General features: G+C 37.0%; 1 protein-coding gene across 3 annotated transcripts in view; it reads right to left on the bottom strand.

The window, feature by feature from the left end:
• CADPS2 (calcium dependent secretion activator 2) overlaps nt 1-23,505 on the bottom strand; it is a gene marked incomplete at both ends in the record, with an annotated part of 299,698 nt that overhangs the window by 169,998 nt on the left and 106,195 nt on the right. For all 3 annotated transcript variants that reach the window (XM_080355871.1, XM_080355872.1, XM_080355873.1), the window contains 2 exons: nt 1,838-2,074; nt 5,852-5,932. In XM_080355871.1, the coding sequence (XP_080211997.1) occupies nt 1,838-2,074; nt 5,852-5,932 (318 nt within the window). The remainder of the gene's footprint in view (nt 1-1,837; nt 2,075-5,851; nt 5,933-23,505) is intronic.

Here is a 23,505-nt window from a genome sequence, read left to right as displayed (position 1 = left end):
ATTCTAGTAACGGAGAAGAGTTGCATTTCATTAGGCAGGAAACTGTCACTAGCTGATTTACTAGCTCATTAGCTGATGAACAGCTTCCTAAACATTGCTTGTCTAATTCTAAAACTTTCCAACAGCTGAAGAACACAAGTGATTAAGTCTTCTATTACATTGATATTTTATTTATTTTACAAATTTCTACAAACAGGCTATTTGAGGAAACATCCAACTTGCAAAACTGGCCACTGTTGCTTGCAGTGATGTGCAGGGGTATCTCTTAGTCAACATGGCCCATTCCCACCAGAACATTATAAATGTTAATCACATCTTTTGTTGTTCTGTCTTAACAACAACATGCAGTGGCAGCATAAACCCTGGCCACTTCCCCTCTCCTGCCACCCCCCCAAATATTTTCATCAAGTTCTCATGCTTTGTCCTAGTGTTTAGACATGTTATAGATTTCCTGTTTGGTCATGTGTCTGTAGAGCAGCCCTCAGCAAGGAATTTGCTGGTAACCCTGTAATTTAGTTAAGTCACACCACGAGAGACATGACAAAGATGTGTTCACATGTTATTCAAGAAATGTGATGTGCACATATGACCTCACATGTTCAAAAAATAAAGTATGCTGTCTCCAAGAAAATGCAATCAGCTTTTCTTATTTAAATGTCCAATTGAATAGAAAACAGCAGTGCTTCCATGTTTCAGGCTAAATGAGTTTCAGTTCAGCTGTTTCCTTTTGCCCTTATATCCTCTGAGATTTAGCTTCCCAAGAGTAAGACGCACATACTTGTCCATCAAGAAACTCAACTTGTGATTAACACCATGTTTAAAATGAAAATTTGCCCTACTAAATACTGCTACATGTAGAGCAACACACTAATTCTTTGCCTTACACAGAATGAACTGTAAATCAGTAACCTTGCAGAACATCTGTGTGTTTTCCTCATCAGTGATGGGGAAAAAAAAAGCAAAAGAGAGAAGTTCAACAGACCTAGTAGTCTACATTTCTGGTGTGAGGGGAAGAAACTATATCTCCTGTCAGTTTTCATTTTGTGGTTGTTACAATCTTTTACTGTGCTTTTCCCCCAAAATATCACATAATTTTTACTACATACTTAATATTTCTCTCTAGAGGCACAGAGAAAGCTTTTCTTCTTCTTACATCCCACACCAAGAAAACTTTCTCAAAGACAGGAAACATTATAAACAATCTTTTTCAGGTCCTTTTTAGGTGCTTCAGAACTACTCTTTCTTATTGCTATTTATGGACTACTCCAGGCTTGGTATTCCATTTGAGGAAGACACAGCACACATGCTGGAGAGGCACAGGATGTATAAAACTACTTTATCATATACTTGAGTACTGAGGCCTGCACTCCAGTTTGACATGCTTGATGAAATAATACTTTTCAGTGTATAGAATGATGAATCTTAATACTCTTTGAAAGCTGATGCTGAGCTTTTACATTATTAGCTAGTAATATTAAAATTGCACACAGTGGGATAAGCCATTTCTCTGTTCCTGATAACAACAGTATTTCATTAATACGTTCAAAAGTATACTTAAGTATTTAACGTACTGGAATTCATTTGAAGTTACATTTGTGTGGGAGATTCAACTGCCCATATTGCTGTGTGGGCCCAAATGCAACTACTGCTGCAAGAGGAAAATGCATCATATAACTGTATTCTAACTCCTAATTATTGAAGAGACAAAGGATCATTTACTTCTTTTACATAAAATTTTAAAATTACCAAGGAAGGACTAATAATAAAAAAAGTATCAAGCTATAGATTTTCTAGTAATTTAAAGTCTCAACAAGTTTTCTCTGAAATACGTGATTACCTCTAATGTGAAGGAGAGGACCACATCAGACTTTGACAGCTGAACCTCATTTTCATCTCCTATGTCCAAGAATGCAGAATTCTGTGATCGCTTTAACTTCTGCAGTTTAAATTCCGGCCCACCTTTAGACACTGGAAGACTTTCCAAATTTGCCATCAGCAAATTCACCGAAGACCGCAGCTCTTCTATGTACATGTTCTCCATTTCTCTTGTTATGAATTTTGGGAATTTTCTTTCCTTGGAAGATATATTTTTAAAGTTAGGGAGGAAAATAAATCATCCCACATTATACGTTACGTTAATTTACAGATTTGCTCTCAGTTAAGAGATATTTAATAAAAGTCCTAAATCCAGTGTCTATTTTTATATCTTCAAAACAGTAATAGGAAGGCTAATCCCATTCCATAAATACAGTTATTTTTGACAAGAAATGTAATTTGAATTGAGAATTCCATCTTATTCCTTAAATATAGTAGACAAAATATGTCTTTGAGCATGACAAAATAAATAAAGGGGCATTTACAGAATCACAGAATCTCTTGCCACCCCTTCCCCTCCCGAATCATCTAACCATAAACCCAAGTTGAATATGTACACCTTAGGTATTTCTAATACTCATGTTTTAAGTGTATCAACTGACAATATATCTTGAATGTTACCTTAAAATATTTCATAAATTGACAAAATTAACTCTACACTAACAATTTTGTTACTTCATCTATTTCCCATGATAAGCCAATCACATTCATGCTTCTAACATAAAGCTGTTAAACTACAAACATGACATGAAATTCCTGTCATTGTTTATTTCTAATAACAGGTCATTCATTTTCAAAGTAATACTGAATTATTAAATGTGATTATTTTAAACGTGTTAGAGAGAACTTAAAAGTAACTTTTTTCCTCTGTAGGAGTTAGATAATAGTGTTTAAATATTGTGTTTATAACAAAGAGGGAATATATGAACATGTATAATGCATATACGAACACACACAGAGCCAATTTTTCGCACAGTTTCTCCTCTGATGTTGAATATAGGGCAGTTTGGAAAAAATATATTATTTAAGATTAAACAAAAATGTAAATTCTTCTAAAATATATGTTTTACATATAAATGAGAAACAAACACTGCTCCCCAGGAATTATCTGCAAAGGTAGGCACCTTGCTCCTAAACCAGACATTTATTACTGTTAGGTGTTACAAAGAGTATAATAAAATCTTTTACATTAAAACCTTTACAGTTGATTTTGTTTCAATAATGAAGAGCAAGCAAGTTGACTGTGACCCAAAATACCTGCAGCAAGCCCAGTGGTCTGGCTCATTACAGCACTGCAGAGCCAATATAGTACAGATTGAAAACAAAAAAAAAAAAAAAAAGAAAAAAAAGAAAAAAAAAAGATTAAGAAAAATTCATTTACAGTTAGAAACTACAAACACAGGGTAAGGTCCAAGGTACTCTAGCCAAAAATCCCCACTTTAGAGTGTTTTTCAAACCACGCCTTATCCTGTGAGGATCATTCAAATAATAATATGCCAATACAGAAGACAGGCTGTTATTAGGCAGTTAAAAGATCTTTCTTCTTGGTAAGAAGATTTTTCCACCCCAATGTAAAAACTGGGGAAAATTTTTACAATGCCTTTTGCTGTGTATTTTTTATGACTATAATCTTCCATGATTTAAGACAGCGCTATCGGAATATAAGGAAGCCTTTATTTCTGTAAAACTTGAATGTTTGTAGCCTCTTCTCTCCCTCTCAAAACAAGGGTGAAGATCCTCCATGAAAACTCTAAGGTCTATGAATTTCCCTTCTTCCACTCCCCCTAACCTTTTATTTGCTTTTTTAAGATGGTGAATTTGTAGCAAATTGCTATAGCACATAACATTTAAAACAAGTTAGATACTCAACAAGAATAGTGAGGTTTCTCCACTATTTTTTTAGTGCATAAGCACAATCAATGTAATTACATTGATTTGAAAAGCCCAGATCATCTGAAGAACACATATCCCTGCACAACACTTGAGTTCTGGGAAATCAATTGCAACATACTGGGACACATCGTGAAACAGACCCTGGGGACAGATGCGAGACATTGAACAGGCTGATGTACACACGAGCCTTTAGGTCTGGATTCTGAGAGTGCTAAAATGGATTTCCAGCATGCATTTCTCAAGGACAAAAGGCACCAAGTAGTGTCTTCATAGGATCACATAAAAATTTATCTTAGAAAAGCAGAGCATCAGCTACAATAGGTAGAAAATCCTATTAGATCACACACACGTTGAATTCAACTACTTTAAAATTAGTCATATGAAGAAACAGATGGGCAAATAGATGTGAAAATTCCCCATCAATTTTATTCTTCATAGATGAGTATATTTCTCAAGATCTTGCCTCCATTAAATAGGCTAAATTATCATCTAAAATGAACTTCTCATTTATAATTGACAATTTGTAAAACCTGCAAGTCTTTACAGGAACCAGGAATGAGACCTCAACAACAACAAAAAAGCTATATGGAGAAATTTCTCTTGAGCTGGGCTGATCTTTTGAGACTGCAGTTTAATAATTCTCTTACAGGTAGGTAATTACTGAAAACTCTTTACCAACAAAGAAGCCAGAATACATAATCCAGTATCAAAACACTTTTAACCTTGCTTTTGAGCTCTAAGAACAAAGTTCCTGTTTTGCAGCATTTTATTGCTTAGGCTTAAATGATCTCAACAATTCTCACAGTTGCCAGAATTACGACTAACTCTCAAAGTACCTTACAAAAAACCCCTTCATTTTAAGTACTTTAAAAGAGATGTATGAAAACTCTGATTTCTGACTTGGATGTACCAGGAAGCACATGGAGTTCCTTATTCTGTGCAAAGCTGTGTAGCTGACACTGTGGCAACCATAAGAATTTTTGGGTAATGATTTGGGTAAAAAATGGAAAAAAAAGTTTTCCTTAAAAAATCTACAGATGTGCAGTGTATGCACATTAGAGACAGAATGAACAAGGTTCACATGGTTTAAATAGTGCTCATAATTTTCACTTGCTTTAAAATGAATTTGAAATTTTTATAGACGGCATTTTGCTTTTTAAGAAGATCACACCTATAATATACTTATTTCTGGACACACAGAGTGTAACATATATGCTTCCAATGTTTTTTAACTTTTGGAGCTAAAGGCAAGAAGGCAACAAAGCAAACAGGATTATTGGACAACTTTGATTATAAGCCTAGGCTTCACAGGAGATTGAAGAGGCCTGAGCTTGCCTTTCTGTGAAAAAGGAATCTTTCTCCAAAATTTAATAAGATATGACCAGGGACAATACCAATCCCACTTGTGATATGTAATATAGAACGACATAACCCGATCCACTGAAATAAAATACAAGCTATAGGAGAGAAAAATAGGCTTGGCTTTCTAAAATGTACAAAAAAAATGTATAGTTTACCCAGTCACCATTAATTTGACCTACAAGACTCACTCATAGTTTTGTTACTTGCAATACTGATATAGCCATTATGAACTTAATCTATTAGTGTAAACTATACTATATATACCTTAAAAGTATGTCACATATAACCTGTAGTAAAACATAAACATCATGGTTATACTCTAGGCAGAGCATAATGCACTTTTGTATGTAAAAAATGACTTCTTTTAGTTCCAAAAGGCATGATTCAAAATAGACAAATAGCATACGCTTTGCTTAAACCACTGGGCTTGCTGATGAAGGAAAGGCAGGGTCACACAGCACACGACTTCCCAAAAACAAGTTTTGCTTTCTCCCTACCCCTGTTGACACAGATACTCCAGAGCAGAAAAAAAAATGCATCTGCCAGACTGTTTTCAGATCATCATCTGCTTAATTTTAGAATCAAAAACTGTGAACACACACACCCACACACACACCCACACACACACACACACCCCCACACCCTCACACCCCTCAATATATATTGTTCCACTCAGTCTCATATGAAGATATGTTCTTGGTACATGAAAGCAACCACTTACCCTTGACATTTGTTCTGCCAATTGCAGTCGTCCATCTAGTTCACGTCTGATCTGGGCTGCTTGCTCATCTCCATTATCCAACTTGGACAGAGAACAAAAATAAAGCTAACTGTGAGAAACACACACCATGTTTTAGCTTTACAGCAAATAACATAGTTAAAATCAAAACAGAAATGAATTGCATCCTTTTTGTCTTAAAATCAGTGAAACACTAAGCAAAAACATGGCTTTGAGTCTTACCAATATGAAAGAAAAGCAATGGTCACCAGTTACCCTTGGCAGTCAGGGTCTCTGAAGGGTAGTCAGCATTTCCTTGAATTTTTAATACTCAGGCTAAACAGAAGAAGCATTATTTACTTATGTAAATAGCAGCTGAAAACATTTCTCCATGAAGCAGAAAACTGGACTCACAGACTGGCTTAGAAAATGTTTGCAAGGAAATCTGCTCTTTAGTGCCATGAGTTCCTGTATAAGAATATATAGGTATAGGGAATTCCTGTATAAGAATATATAGGTATAGGGAAAGAAAACTGTGTGGCTATGCATTCTAAGTATGGTATTATTTAACTCAAATAGCTGTTTTCCCAAAATATTGGCCAATTGCTCACATCATGGTGCATTCAGTTTCTGAGCCTCCAATATTTTGATACTAAGGGAACAGCCATGACTAAACTAAACGGGAAGGACTCATCTCTTCACCTCAACAGAACAGCTGGGTTTCACCAGATAACAGACTCCCCAGCTCATTTTTCACCTGTTTACTTGTTAAGGGGAGTGTAGGTGAAGTGGGGCTTCACCTTAACGCACTGACCTATGTGGCTGGTTGAGAGGAGGAAGGGTGATGCTCCAGGAAATATCGGGCACAACTTGCCTTCTTACCTGAATAAATGCCAACTGAGGACAGAGTCCCAGCGGACGGCTCTCTGTCCCCAGGGCTAACCACACACATGATGCGACAGGCTTGTATGACCCCAGTGCATTTAGTACACAGATAAGGCTTAAGGATACCTGAATTGCTCATCACTAAAAAACCACCTTAAACTGATTAGGGATGTAAACTGGCAAAAAATGGCTCTCTAATTAAATGAGATCTTCGGCTAAAGAACATACATTTATTCACTATTCAGTGCATCAGACCAAACACATAAAACTGTCTCCTTTGCAATGTTTCTTAACTAAATCCAGCAGATGCTATTGAACCAAGGCTCTCTTAAAAACTAGGCATTTTTTCTTTCAAAACACAATTGTTTTAAAGGAATAATCTAAAATATACTATTAAGTGTTTACAGGTCAATTACAGCATTATCTATAATGCAAATCTGACCACATTTAGCAAAAGGAGGAAAAGTTTTCCTCTGCTACTATGGAAGCAGTGACAGAGCATGCAATTGCAACCTGTCACCTGTGCCACCTGGCGTCACACAAGATCCTTGCAGGAACTGATCCAGGCTGCCAGAAAATAAGAGAACAAAACCTGATCGGTGCCCCCAAAAGAGGCTCAAATTTAAACTAAAGAGAAAATGGATTATGGTCCAGACTGGAAGGGTTCTCCTGTTAAATGTGTCTGTAAATTTGCTCCTAGTTTGACTGTGAGCATAAATGGCAAAAGCAAATATTTTAGGTTTTCAGAATACAGTTACAGTATTTCACATAAAGTGCCAAATCTGTATTATTCCATTTCTTAACAGAGTAAGAGACCTGTTAGTGTACTTGTCACCAAGAATATTTCCAACTTCTATTTTCCTTTGTATTATAACCACATAATTTTTGTAATTATTTTTCTTTAATCAGCATTAAATATGTCCAATATGAGAAACAATTTTGTTTTCCCTTTTGGGCTAAGAGAAGGTCAACATTATTTTTAAAATATATCCCATTACAGGCAATTGCTTGAAAAATATCTGCTTGAACGTAATTCTGATGACTGAATTTTTATTTCTACGAACAGGAGGGCACAGGAGATCACAACGAAACTAAAAATTTTCCTGTGTCAACATTTAACTTAAATCACTGCTTCTATTATTAACTCATTTGAAGAGGCAAACGCTTTTGTTTAAAGATTATTTCATTATTTTTCCATTTAAAAACATAGGAAATGAACATTTAAGTTAATGAAGGTGTAAGCTGTTTGTAAACCTTAGTGTTCTTTCCTTAACTATACATTGCTTCCCATTATCTGTTTGTAGTTGAGTACTTAAAAATGTGTTGATCTCCCTACTTACTTATTTTTAAACTTCAATCTTCTTCCTGAAATACTTACACATTTTAATAGTTTTGTTAATGTATGTAACGATGTTTTGTAAGGTATAGAAAGATGCTGAAGAGGTGAAACACTGAAGAACACTGCTTTACTTAGAGAAAGGAGCCAAGGTAAGAATGACTGGTAGGTCATTCTAATAAGAAGTTGTTGATATTAGAATTTTTGCAGTATGCAAAATGAAGTGACAATGAGAAAAACAGTAACTTGGTATCACGTTCTATGCAAGGTCATTCTACCTGTTTTTATTCTAAAGTCAACAAATCGCACGAAAAACAACTTTGGAAGCAAAGCACTCAGTGATTATGAATGTGCTGTTTGTACTGAATTGTACTGTATGTCTCTCTTGAATCTGGAGTGACAACTACAGTAAGACTCAATAGCTTCTAAAAATAAACATGGCATTTGGAATTTGTGAGTTGTGTTCACTTTTTTACACAGGGAAGACACTTAAAACCACCCACTGTATGGGTGGGAAGTAGTGACAAGGGTTAACATTAAGTGTACGTTTTTCATTAATTCCTTATTCATGGATCAAATCCTTACCCAAGACACACACAGTTATCACAACCACTGTAATAATTGCCAAACTGTAAATAAAAACTAGAAAAGCATACAAGGCTGTGCACAGAAATTAATATAAATCACAGTATCACAGTATGTTTGAGATCGGAAGGGACCTCAAAAGATGTATGTAACACTAGAGAATAGCAACTCAGATTTTTAGTATTGCAACTGAAATCCAGTTAAAAAATAATAATCAGTAATTGGTAAGTAAAGGTTCCATTTAATAAAAACTTTACAGCTTTCTACAATGGTAGTAATTATACAGCATGGCTCTTTATTGACTACAGCAACAACAGGGATGCTCCTTAAACCACACATAACCACTTAGTATTTTAAGCAGCAGGGGACCTCTCTACTGAAGACTCTACAGACACCAAAGACCCATTTTTAGTGCAAAATACATTAGAAGTCCTGACCAAGCAAACCAGTGTTTCCCCTAAATGCCTTATATCTGGCCCCTGAAACTTATAACAGTGAGGTAGAGACTGACTCCTCCTTTGAGAGTTAATTCCCAGCAAGAAAATGAGTAAGACAGCTCTGTCACTTGTGCCCTTTCTTTTTGTAAAGATGATTGTTTGGATTTTAAAAGCTTCTTCAGAAAACTCAGTAGCTATGAATGACTACGCTTGAGTGAATAACAAGCTACTTTTTATTGAAAAGAAAAAAAAAAGTGGTAGCTCATCATCCTTTTTTCCCCCCAATGCTGTTAAAAAACAGCTTTCTAAAATAAACCTGCCACCGTTAGACATCAAGCTATTCATTCAAAAACATTTGTATTCATTAATACTTGAAGTTGCCTTTATTTTTTCTCACTCTGAAAAGGGCAATCATTCTTATTACAAACTTCTTTGTTATTAGAGATGGAGTGGGAATGTCCTCAATATGAAAGTTGCCCAACAATTCTTATTAGAGCATGTTTTCAGTTGCTCATGTGTCAACTTCTAAATGACAGACTGAAGTTTTCTGTTGCAAATTTCTCCTTTAAGAATTTCAACCAAAACACTCCGTTGCTTCTGAAGAGGCCAGGGAAGACAACACACAGCTTTATTCACAATAAGAAAAATGGTGACCATCTCGTCAAAGAGCTCTAGCACCATCTTGCTTTGAAGCAAAGATCCGAGATTTAGCAGGGCCCCATCTGTGAAAAATCAGCTCAACTCTGGCCAAGTTCTGAACCTTTGGAAAATGAACTTTGCAGCAATCAGGCTGCAAAATGCCACAATCAGAGGCTAAATCAGATTCCGCACTCATTCATCTTGAGGCCATGCTGCTCGCTGTCTTGAATATGCACAGAGTTTATGCACCTCTGATTATTTGCTCATTTAAGAAAGATTGTAAACTTGTCAGAGTTAAAAATCACTATTTGGATCACCAGCATGATATCTTGCTTGACAAACTGTTCTTTAATTTGCGTGCCTAAACAGCACAGAACAGAAATACATTTGAATGAATTTATGGTTACATATTTTAAAACATTGTAAAAAAATGAATAATTTGTGTTTCTCATTTGAATAATGAGGTTTTTAAAAAATATATATTACTTTAAAGCCTGTAAAAGGCTTGCTTCTTTCAGTGCAAAAGAGAAATGGTACACTGGCAAAATATGTGGTTAATGTGAAAGAGCAACTTCAGGTAAAACAGGGACTAATACTGTCAAAGAGGTACTTCACTAAAGCCCATGGCCCTCATTTGGACTCCTCTATCTACAGAGTAAATCAGATGTCCTTCACCCAAGGAACAAGACCAGAGTGAGTATGGATGAGTACTGACCTGCTGCAAGTTACTGCTCTCTACATTCACAAGTGCTCAAACTGATAGTTCCTCCAAGAGACTATTTTATTAATGTTCAGTTAGTTTACCTGCAGCCTTCTAATTCAGAGTAACATCAATGTGTACACTTACCTGCCCATAGTGATATAAATTTCTCTGCACTTAATGACTAAATTGATAGTACACATATCTTTGGACTTGCTCTTATCTCTGCAACACAAAATTCAAAGTCTTTTCACCCCGCCTGACAATAATGTTCATATTTTCTTTATAGCCTTATTTTGCCACATGTAACCAAGTCTGGGCCCTGCTGAGCTGACAGGATATTTGTGGATGGCCATGTGAGGTGACCTGCAGGTTCCCTCCCTGACTGCTGACTGACAGCCAAGGCAAAAGCTGTCAACATACCAAAAGGAGTAAAGGTCTTGGATTAAAAGTGTTGTGATTACATAATGATGAAAAAATGGATTTCTGGAAGTAACTGATGGCACTCAGCAGCAAGGCTGGAAGCCAATGCCAGATAAGTCCTAGTGCTTAATTTTGGTTGTCAATCAAGTAAGCAGTAAGTAGGCAACAGGTGTAGCAGATGCAAATACTGGTGTTTTTCAGACCACTGTCCTTACTACTCTTATATCTGACTCTAAAACAATGAGTTTTGCACAATCTCAGACATGAGAGGTTTTGTTCTCTGAAATATTTTTACAATGTTCTGGACCTGCTTATGTGAATTCAATGATGATTTGTGTATGCATGACTGATTAAGGTGGCAGGAGAGATCTTCTATACTAGTTGTTTGTACTCATTAAATATGCTGATTATATATTAATTTGTAAAAAATGGTTGTAATAAAAATAATAGAAACCAAGCAAAATCTGAAGATTATATTAATCAATTCAATGCAACAGAAATACTTAAAAGTTCAAAAACCAAAACTGCTTGTGAAAACACAATTTTAAAATCTTGGATGTTTTTAATCAGCCATTGGATGGACACTGTGGCAGTTTTCAAATAATCAAAGTTGAGAATTTGGTATGGCATTCCCTTACATTCAAGCTTTGAAAACATTTGAAGAGCAGTTTTGAGTGTTTCAGTACCAGCTGAGAAATTGTTTCTCACAATTAGATCTCAGTTTATTCAGGGACTACCAATTTCAAAAACTCCAAGAAAAACTTCAATAAGACTTAAAAATAAACATGAAAGGAAGTACATACTTCAAGTATTCAAGCCGATCACAATGTATGTAAGGGGAATAGTTAAAAATTTGTATGAAGCCCACTCCACTCAAAATATAACATGAAATACATGCACACAGCTCAAACTTTCACTGTACTTATGTATTAATGAGAAAATCTCTAGCAAGAAACAGTTTATTTTACATTGCAACATGCAGATGTACAATTTATCTTCAATGACCATTTCCCTAAGTATCATCCTTCATATTTGACTGCTATTAACCTCTTAGAGAAACCATAACACGTTAAATGCCTTTTATTAATTGCTAACTTCATAAAACTTGCCAAACAACCTTAGCCAAAATATGTCCCCAACAGCAGAGAATAATCCAATCTTTAATAAGAGATTGAAAGGATTATTCAAATGGAATACATATCTTCTATTTAACATTATCATTATTAAAGACTTTTTTTAAAAAAAATTACAGTTCAAAATTTGTCCTAGCCACATTAAAATGTAGTCTTGAATATTTTTTGCACATTTTAATCTACTGACTCAAGCTATAATTTTGTGAACAGGACACTAGGAAAAGTAACGCAAATGCATTTTTGCACAATAAAGACGGAGACTTTTGTTCGCCTATTTGGATCTGAACAGACCCCAGCACTCTTTTATCTACATGGGCTGAGGACAGAGTAGAGCATCCCAACAAGGATTTTCACTGATCTATATGCATGGTCTTCTCCACAACACACTCTCTGTTAAATCTCCTACAAACATCCTTGAGTGGCCCAGTTTCTAGTGATGTGGCATTTGGTGAGAGAAGGTTCATATTCACCCTGGCCACTGCCATCGTAACTTTGTAAACTCCAACCATACTCCCCCTCATCAGCCTTCTCACCTCCAGACTGAAAAGCTCCAGCCCTTTCAATCTCTCCTCCACAGGCATCTGTTCCACGATTTTCAATGCCACCCTCTGTCCTCATTGACCTCTGCTATATCCCTGAGATTACCAAAGGTGTACACAGTCCTCAATGTATGGGCATAAGAACATTATGTACGGCAGCAAAACGATGCTACTGTTGCACACAGAACTACTGATTCCACCATAGGAAACCCAAGGTGCCCTTCTAAAGCTGTTGTTACTGCCCATGGTCAGGTCAGCATCCTGTGTTTATTTCTCCTCTGATGTATTATCATACGTTTAGCTGCATTAGAGCTTTTGCCCATGCAGTTTTGTGAGGTCTTTCTGGAGCTCACTGCAACTACAACAACATTAGAGTACCCAAAACAGTTCAGTATCATCTGTAAACTCAGAGATTTCCCTTATACTGCCTTCCCCAGGACATTAATAAAAATGTTGAATAAAGATGCAACACTTCTCCTAGACAGAGTGAATCAGACAGAAAGCACACTTGAAGTCTTTAGGAATCAATCAAAAGGAAAACAAAATAAACCTTCCCCTCAGACCTCCTTCTAAAATATCAGTACTGCACCATAAATACACTAATACAAGGCCTTGGATATCTACTACAGAACTGGTCATTCAGAAAAATGTTTCCTGGGCTGATGATGAATCAGCCCACTGGCTGTTTAAGAAGACCACTGTTTTTAAATCAACAAGTACTAACTTTGAACTCCAGAATTAGATGTGATTAGAATCACATTAGGATTCAATTCAGTGGCTCAGCAGTAGATTATAGAAGAGAAAAAAAATGTTAGCTGAGGTCAAAAGTGTCACCACAGAAAATGGAATTTTCTGCCTCTTGTTCTCTTGGCATTCATTATGATTGCACAGATCAATAGGCAAAACCCACGTTTGCACTTCTTAGTGGTTGAGACTACAATATTCAAACATCTCTGCTGGACAGGATGAAAACCCAAGGAAAGCATGTTGTGTTGAGAGATGAAGATCGAGAATAATGGCAGCCTCTTACTATTTACAGATGTAATCGCTCCAAATATTAGAAATATGTCCCACAGATGAATCAAGGACATGGCTGCAAAGCATCGTTTTTCATTAACAGGAATGGAAATATTAAGATCTGCAATATGTCGTAGTGTAAACATATTTTATCTAACTGTACCTTGGTTGCCACATCCACATATTGTAGTTCAGGGGTGTTGACAATACAGACTCTCCACACTCATTACAGTACTGTCTTCCACAGCGTCTAAGTCCAATGCCTTCCACCCCAGTTTTGCCACCATAAAATTATTAATAACTATGCACAAAACAATTTAACTTTTATTTACTTTTCACTCAAGCCTTTGTCTTGGTATTTGTATGGGTGTTCTTCCTACAGCTAGGAAGTGCAAAAAGCTTCAGAGCCTCTAGTGCCTATTTTACCATCCAAATAAATTATCTTTTAAGTCAGAAAGGTAGGTTCCTTGGGTAACCAATGAGGAGACAGAGAAGCCTCCAGAGAGCTATTAAAAGCACTTAAGCAGTTATCTACATGCCTACCATAAATACTGTGGAGGTCCCAACTGCACTGGTGAATAAAATGATCAAAGAAATGGGCGTTCTTATTCTCCCTCTCACCGTCCCCCGGACCCTCCTGAAACAGATATTGGCTGTCTCCTTCAATACAAGTTGCCTTTAGGTTCTGGCTGGGGAATCTGGGAATACCCTCCTACATCCACCCAAACCAGGAAGTGATGGGCCTTAAATGAGCTGTGACTCATGTCCTGATCCTCCTTAGAAAAAGCCTTCTACTCTCCTCCTCTGCCACCCCTGCACAAGGATTACCATATCCAAGACAACCTAAAGATCAGCATGCAAACCTTGTTGGTATATGCATATTTATGTCCTAAATGGGCTCACAGTGTTTTATACTTTCCTGAATTTATCCTTGCTGCAGAAGGAAATCCCATTTCCTTTCGCTTACCCTCCTCAGTCTCCTAAAATATCATGCAGAATGTTTTCTTGCCTTATTAAGCACTGATTAGATTTTCTTTGGAGTGTTGAAACCAAAGGGAATATATGCAATTAGGGTAATAAATGTTAATGAGCATCACATTAAGTAAGCAAAAGCACCTTGAATGTCATACCATCATTTTTTCCCAAATAATTACATGTAGCTGACTTAACTAGATAGAAAACTTAAAATTCAGGCTGACAACTCACAATTAAAGCACTGATTTATCACAGATTTTTGAAAAATGATGTTGCTTTCAAAATGCGCCACAAAAAAAACCAGACCAAAACACGCAGCCATATATAAACAGTTCTTATTTCAAATAGGCAAGATGTTTCTGTTTAGTTAAAAGCCTACATTTGTGTTTAAACATGTACAATATCTGAGCATATTAATATTTTTAAGAGCTAATAATTTCTTCAAGAAACACTATTTAAGAAAATCAGTGGATAGAAAGAAATATTGTTGAAGATTTTGTAAATACTTTGTGCAGAAACTAGAAGATGAAAGAAATTGAATGCCATTTTCTTCCTTTCTGTTCAATTCTATAGCCTCAGCTGTAGAATGTTCTATATTGCTACCTTTTTCTAGAAGTCAGTGGTGTTAGTGATGTGTACATACTTATCTCTTAAAACAAAACCCCCCAATAGTTATTAAGGACAAAAAAAATCTGTTTAATCCAGAGGTTAATGTATAAGAAGGCAAGCTTCACCTACACATCTGTTGCACTATGAAAAATATACTTCCATATCTAGGAAGGTTCTCATGTTTGGAGTGAGATCCAAAAGAAAACAGATCATAGATCTTTAGTTTATGTTCTGTTTACTTAATGATCAGGAAAAAAGACCTTAACAAGGAAGATGAAAAAATTTTGTGTAAGACTGTGCAGCTAGTATATTAACATGGAGAAGGGTTTTTTTTTTTTGATAATGAAAAATTAATGTAAGCAGACATTTCCCATGTTTACAAACAACTTCACTGGTAACACATAGCTTAGAAAACAGGTCAGAAAATACTTCATACATCAATTATCCCAGAAGAAGTACCAACTCTATTTAGCCCAGCCTAAAAACATGTTTCTCCAACTCACTTGAAAAAACCTCTAATGACATAGACTCCGTATTCTCTCTAAGTCAACTCCAGTTAAATTCTAGTCTAGTATTTAAGAACCTTCGTACAGAGTTCAACTGACCAGGAAAGAAGGGTCTGCTTGATAGTACTCTCTGGGTTCCATTGCTTGGCTAGATCTCAACTGACTGTAACAAGGCTTTGATATCTAGCAAAAATATGAACAGTAATATTTAGGTGTTTGCATCAAGAACAGCGTACCACTGTCAGCACCTCCTAACAGCATTATCTTCAATTTCTATCTAAGATACAGCACTATAGAAACATTGGTTACATAGGCAATTTTGAGGTTATCAAGTCCAGCCTCCCACTTAACAACAGTAGATGAGTCAGCTGTGGCTATATCAAGCCAAATTCTGAAAACTAAGTTCTGAATCGCCAAGATGGAGATTCCACAACTTCACTGGCTGACCTGTTCCTCTGCTCTACTACCTTCATACATAAGCTTTGCCATAATGATCATTCTGAATATTCTAAGTCACAGGTTGTGACAGTTAACTCATTATACTATCTGCTAATACACACCAATAGTGCTGTCATCTTTGCCTTTGAAACTTCCTCCAAGTTGCTTGCGGTAGGCTGCTATTAGACCACCTATTAGACTCTGCTTTGCCAGGCTACATGAGTCTATCTTCCTCATTCCCATCAGGGAGATGGGAAGAACAACTCCTTCAATCTCCTACCTTTGTTTTTTCTAATGTGGCCAAGCATTATCTCAACTACAATGAAAGGGCATTGCTGGCTTTTACTCAACCCAGCATCCATCTTGCAAACCATCTCCCCCACGCTGCCCCATCCTTTTTTAGCAGAGCTGCAACTCAGTCACTTGGTTACTAGTTGATAATCATGTCCAGAGTTAGCCTGCACAAGTTGCAAAACTTTCTACTTCTCCTTGATGGTCTTCATGGGGTTTCTTTTAGCTTCATGCTCAAGACCACCCTTAACCACTCAGCACGTCAGCTGCACCACCCTCCCCTTCCGTTTAGTACTGTCCACAGATTTGCTGAAGATAGATTTTATCTCATCATCCAAGCTGTCAACAAAAATACTGAACAATACTGAACTCTGGAGTACTGTATTCCAAGCTACCAACTGGCCTTTTAAACCATGCTCTACCACCCTTCTAGTATTGTGATCTAGCCAATTTTCAAGCCCTCTAATAGTCAGCCTCTACAGATGATGCTTCCTCAACTTACAAATGGAAATGGGGTAGAAGATGGTGTCAAAAGTCCTAGTCAAGGTACATTACCATTAACAGCTCTCCTTATTCACATAATCATTTCATGATACAAAGTCAGGTTGGTCACACGTGATTTGCTCTTGGTATAAATGTAAACTAATAGGGATTACCTCTACACATGTGAAAATGTATTGCAAGAGGTTGTGCTCCAAAATCTGTCCAGAGACTAAGGTAATGTCTATAATTCTCAAACTTTATGTACAAAAGGATGGTTTGTTCCTGAGCTCTTAGTATGTTTTCTAAAGAAATCAGTGAACTCCTGGGCTTTCCTTTTCCTCACATTGCAGTTTCTTAAGGGTCTCTGCATAGCAATTCCTTAAATTAGGACTAAGTTCACAGCTTACCTTCTCAGCCTTTCTCCAACTTTTGAACTGTCTACTGGTGATTTCTGCAGTTCAGCTGCTACCTCTTCCCTGTTTGTGAGCAGCAAGTCAAATAGAGCACTAATCCCAGCTGTTTGCATTTGAGAAATCGTCACCAACACAGTCTAGAAACCTTGTCAGTTACTTGCACAATGCCGTGTTAACTTCCCAGCAAATTGGTGGCAGGTGTCTGAAATCCACCATGAAGATCAATGCCTGCCATTGAGAGACTTCTTTTAAGCTTACTAGCTTTATCCTCTTGGTCAGGTGGTCTGCAACTGCCACCCACCACATCACCAATATTTCCCTTCTGATCTTGACCAAGAGACAGGACTTTTTTTTTTTTTTCCCCCCAAATAGTGTAGATGCTATTGTGTAGCCATTAGTGTAGACACATTTATGAGCACTCTCCTTTCTGAGAGGGAACGTTACCATCTTCCTTGTAGCCTTCTACCATACATATCTTCTCCACATGCATTGCTTTCTCATTTAACCCTGAGATAAGCTCCCTATCTTCTAAAAACCTGGTTTAAAGTGTTTCATGTTAGGTTAGCAATCCTGTGCACAAATACGTCCATGCTTTCTTGTCAGGCTCATTCTATCACTTCCAACTGTTTCTTCTTCTCGAACAACATGCCACAACCAAAGGTCCAAGGCTCACCTATTACAACAATTATACAGGTTGTGTGTGTCATCCTGGGCCATCTTTGTTCTCAGAGTCTTACAGTCACCTTTGATCTCCCCAGGGTCACATCACCAGTGCTCACACAGACAAACAGTAAACGGTTCCAGCTGGAAGGCTAGATGAATCAGGAATCTCTCTGCAACATCACAGATCCTGGCTAGAAACAACTAAGGTCTTGCCAGCAGATGGGTGCCTTTGTCCTGGACAGCGTGGAGTCATCAAACTCTAAAACCTGTTGCTTCATCTTTTCACTGGTCCTAGTCCCGTGAACTGAGGTGCCCGAAATACATTCTTCTGACAAACGAGACTCACTCATCCTGGTCTGCTGCCAGGATCGTGAACCAGTTTTCTAAAGGAGCAATTGCAGAGAGACAAGGAACCATTCTCCTGCTTCTGGAAGTTACAAGCTTCCAGCTTCCATCCTCCTGGAAACATGGGAACAGGATTAAACTACTAACATTAGACAGGTGGGAAAAGACCAGTTATAGAAAGTCTGCTATCCATCTGTAAAACATAATAGCTGGGAATGTAAAACATATGTTATGTAAAACATAATTCCCAGTATGGTAAAACTGGAATACTGGTCAGATAAGTTTCCCTAAGGTGAGATGTGTTTCAGGCAAGATCCTGTTGTCTCCAGTCTCCTGAGGAAACACACAGTCTGGGGGGAAGGCTGTGCCAAACTGATTGGAGCGTGATTTTACAGTGGTCCTAGGAATAAAACAAAGCTACTCCAGAAATTGTGTGTACTTTTGGAGGCTCTCTCAGGCATGGCTCAGTATCATAGGCCCTCATTTACGGGCAGTCCTAGTGTTCCCACATTAGAAAAGCTTGGCACTGCAAAACAAGTTAGGAAAACACATTTATGCAGAGGTGACAGAGGGATTGATTCTTCCCTTACTTCGTTTGCAGAGGGATATTTCTTCTGCCATAGCCCCAATGCTTACCATACAACAGCTCCTTTCAACAGCAGCTGGAAGTCAACATTTATACTAAGTGGCTCCAGTTTTATTTCAGAATTTTCCTGTTTATAGCTAAAATGCCTGGAAGTCAATTTGTTTATCTATTCTTTCAAGAAACAGATTCCCATAGAGAACATATAGTACAGATGAATCCCATTTTTACTCTCCTTCCTTTTCCCCTTCCCAGTAAGCTGTAAACTTTCAAAATGAGGGTTGCAGTTATTTTTTTCTTCTCTCTAGTCATGTTACTAACCAAAAAAGGGTTATTTTAGTTGGCCTGAGAATTTTTCATGCCTTTAGCAAAAAAACCAAAATGAAGATAATCTACCTATCCATAGAAGACCTATAGAAAGAGAAACAGGCATTTTCTTGTAAATGTGATAGAAGTTGGAAATGATGAACATCTAGCCACAAAGCAGGTAGTCTCAGCACTGACACCAAACTGAATCTGGATGATATGAACAACTGTTTTCAAGTCTTGTAATATAAAAAGGAGGAACAAATGCCAGGAGCATTTCCCTGCATGACAGCTCTCCTGTTGAGAATCAATCCTCTTTCTGGGTGAGAGGGTGTCCAGGGTGGGCTGCCTGGAAGATTAGAGATTGTGAGATTAGATCTTAGATTAGAATGGCCTCAGCAGAGGAGACAGATGAAAAGGTGCCCTGAGAGTTCTCTCATTTTTAGGACAGCCACAAAAACAACTTCCTAAAGGATAAAAAATAAACACACAAATTATAGTACATTCAGAAAGAGCTGCAGATCTCTCAGCTATTTTACTTAGACAATTACTTTTGTATAGGACAGTCTATTGTCTGCTATGGCTGGGCTTTGATATTTCTTTTAAAAATATATATCTACCATATATATTATCTGGCCCATTTCCAAATTCATTGGCATCTTTCCCTTTGGAATGATTGAGATGCAGGGGCCCATATGAACCTTGTCCAGGCAGCCAGCTGCAAATAAACTCCCACTCAAGAACAGAGAGCTAAGAGGGTTCTCCCTTAAAAAATTCAAAATTGAGAGAACAAAGCAGCTAAGCTTCAGAACAAGACACTCAGTACCACTGACTGAGAGGGAAACACAGCCTCCTTTTTTTTTACTGTGGCTTTTTCAGCTGCTTCTGTGGGCTTCACACTGGATGCCCAAGACACCTCACAGGGTGAAACACCCTGAAGAGAAACAAACCTGAATAATCAAACTGATCTTTGGAATGGAAGTGATTGTTCTAAACAAAACTACTTTGCTTCGAATTGACAAAAAGATAGAGGAAATACAGAATATACCATGTCTTAGGCAGAAGAAGTGACAAATTTATGCTAAAGATCATTAACATCTTCAGCTTGCTCACAAGCATTCTTTCAAACACATATATAAGCTGGGAATCAGACACATTAATAAACTTAATCATCAGTCTGGAAATGTGGCTGTAAAAATTATTTGGTTTGCATATATTTACTTGAAGACACAGAATCTCTCCTTAAAAAAATCCCAAACAAAACATTTTTAAAAAATAATACTACAGCCTTTGGGAGAAAAGATTAATTTTTATTGCTTAATACCAATCTAGATGAACTTTATCCTCAGCTGGTAATATTAAACACAATGAGTCAAATACTCTGGTGATATTAAAATAAGTGCAAGCTAAATCTGGATATATTTGGTTTCAAGTGTTGAGGCAGTTAAAATCCCTTGGATCTGGAACTCAAGAGAATGTCATAAAAGCATCAATTACTTCATGAAGGCTTCAAAAGAATATTGTAGGGAAAAAAAAAAAACAACACAGGGAAAAGGTAGAAAACAGAAGAAACTTAAAAGGATGTACTTTAACAAAGCCAAAACCAACTTCATTATTTTTTTATGCAATGATGCTCATTTTGCTGCTTCTTTCCGTCATTCTTCTATCATTAGAGTAAACGCGAACAAATCAAGACCCTTTGGGGCAATCACATTTTTTTTCAAAGTAAACTCTGCTAGCGTAGAAAAAACACTTATTTACAGGAGCTTTTTTGGTTTTTTTTTCCAACTATCATCAGTGTGTGTGTGTGTGTGTGTGTGTGTGTGTGTGTGTATGTTTTAAAAGAACTGAATCACTTGATGATTCCAGGACTTCCTCTTTCACTAGAACTCACATTATGAAGCTGAAACTCCAAACCGGCCTGATATACACTGTTAAGCTTCACTGTAGATTTCTTGGAGTCCCATTATAGGAGTAATCTTAGGAGGGATATCTGACATTGCAGCACTATTTTCCAAAGCACTAATACTTTTGTTTTGAGTAAGACCTTTCCAGAGCTCTCAAACTGAGGTAAAAAACAAATGAAGCAGCTCAGAAAAAAACCCATTTTAAATAGATAACTGTTGGAATAACTTCATATTAAACTCCTATGTACATGTAATTAAGAGTGACATCTTATGAAGAAGAGACAAAATCTAAAATCCTGTGAGAAATGACAATTTATTTCTCCACTGAAATATCTGAATTATTCTGCTTCGCTGAAGAACAGACAGTGGCAAATATATTTTCCCCTTGAAGAATGGGGAAAAATCAATCATGAATCAGATTTTTTTTGTGAGGAGGAGGGCATGGGAGAAGATATATTCTTTTATTTGCAGATACTAGAAACCAATAGAGCTGATGCATAAGCAAGCCTGAAGTGTGAACATTTCTGTTATCAAAGGCAGGAGACATTTTCAGGTTGACAGACATATATGACAGTTTTAAAGCACCGACCTTTTCTGTAAGGAAGCATATCATTATTGCATCATGACTGCGTGCAGAAACTTTCTAAACCCACATAATCTAAAAATGTGGTCAACACCTGAATACTAACTATAACTTTATAACCTCCCACAGTCCCACAAACTTGTTTTTTCAGTCCCAAGAGATCTCCGATACCACTGCAGTCCCTTCTGCCCACTGAGAGCCCAGACAGCTTGTCCCCACACTCCCATCCTGCCTGACATCTACTCTGTAGTCACTGCAAAACTGCCTTTTATCTCGAGAGCAAATAAGTCCTGCCCCACGCCGGGGGTCAGCACTGGCTGCCCAGCAGTAACTGCTTACCAGGTAAGGCCTGAAGGTACTGAAGGTAGCAGATCTCCCGTAGAGAGCACAAGGGGCTATGGTGCTTTGGTTTGCATTTACTTTTTTTTTAATACAGGAGTAGGAATATCTTAGGGGAGGTAAAAGCACATTTTCAGCCCAGAGGAAGAGATGTTTAAGACATCAGCGGATGTCTTAACTAACACTAGAGGCTGCCTTGAAAATGCAGCAATGGACCTTATCAACATTTTTCAGAGGTTTTCTTGTTGTATCAGGTGTAGTTTCTCATGAAATAAGAAATGACAGTCATTGGTGACCATCGGAAAGGTGCTGGCTTACCTAAAGCCCTGGTCAAATTATAACATCTCATGGAGCCAGTATCTTCTCGTTTGACTGAAAAGACTCAGATACAGAACATATACTGTTTTGCAATATGTATAGAACGCAGCCCAAACCATTCTTTTCCTGTGCCTTGCCTCAACTTAAACATTAATGAATCTAATTAATGAATGAAGTTTTGGTCTAAATACTAAATGGAATCTTAACACTTGTTTAATTACTTCAAGAAGAAGATTATCAACTCCACACTGAAGCTTTCTATACAAAGACATCATTATTCTTTGTCCTTCGTTAAGTTGCACTTGTCCCTATAACTTACACAGAGTATGAAAGTTTCTAAGAAAAATAACCAGAAGTGTGGGAAATTCTGTGATCTGTGACATAACTGCACTATTTTTCATGATTTTACTGAGCAAAGGATCAGAACTACCAGCATTCAAAAGTCATGAGGGCCTTGTTGCAAATTAAATTGCCCTTAATTTGACTTATTTCCAAAACTTCACAATTAACTGGACTTCAGTGAAGTGCTGGGTGAAGCAGTCCAGTTGCACTGAGCACCACAAGCAGACTTCAGTTCAGGAGAAATTCTTGACAGAAAATATTCTCATAATTAAAAATATAAAAATTTATTATGGAAGATACAATATAGTTCATAATTTTCAGAATTAGACACTTATGCAAAGAGTTACATCTTGAAATCAGATAATAAAGGATGTGAACCAGACACAATACAATGGTTTTAAATAGAAAATGATATCTTGCAGCAAAGTACCATCTAAAGCTATTTCTAAAAGAATTAGTTTGTGGTTGATTTCCAAAACGTCGACAGTAGGAGACTTACAAAATATTTTTTCTTGAAAATGGTTACATTATTCTCAAAACTATTTATTACCTGTCAGAAAAGAGAATGTGACTTGCAAGAATTCTTTCATTATGAAAATCAGTGTTGTTCTTTCCTCCATCCTCCCAAGACAAAGGGTTTAGGTCAGGCAAAAAAGTCAACGTTACAAAGGTTGACTTTCAAAATAAAATAAACTCTGTGTGGAGTGATGATTTACTTGATATAGAAATTCTGGTACTGGTGAAGCAGTATAATAATAGTGCATGACCACACATCAGTTTGAGTTTGACTTTCAGTTTGACTTTCTGCATCAAAGTTATCCTCTACATCAGTGAATAATTAAAAAAAAAAAAAAAGAAAAAG

Source organism: Nesoenas mayeri (assembly GCF_963082525.1).
Source record: "Nesoenas mayeri genome assembly, chromosome: 1".
NCBI classification, from domain to species: Eukaryota; Metazoa; Chordata; class Aves; order Columbiformes; family Columbidae; genus Nesoenas; species Nesoenas mayeri.
This window is presented reverse-complemented; position numbering and strand designations above follow the sequence as displayed.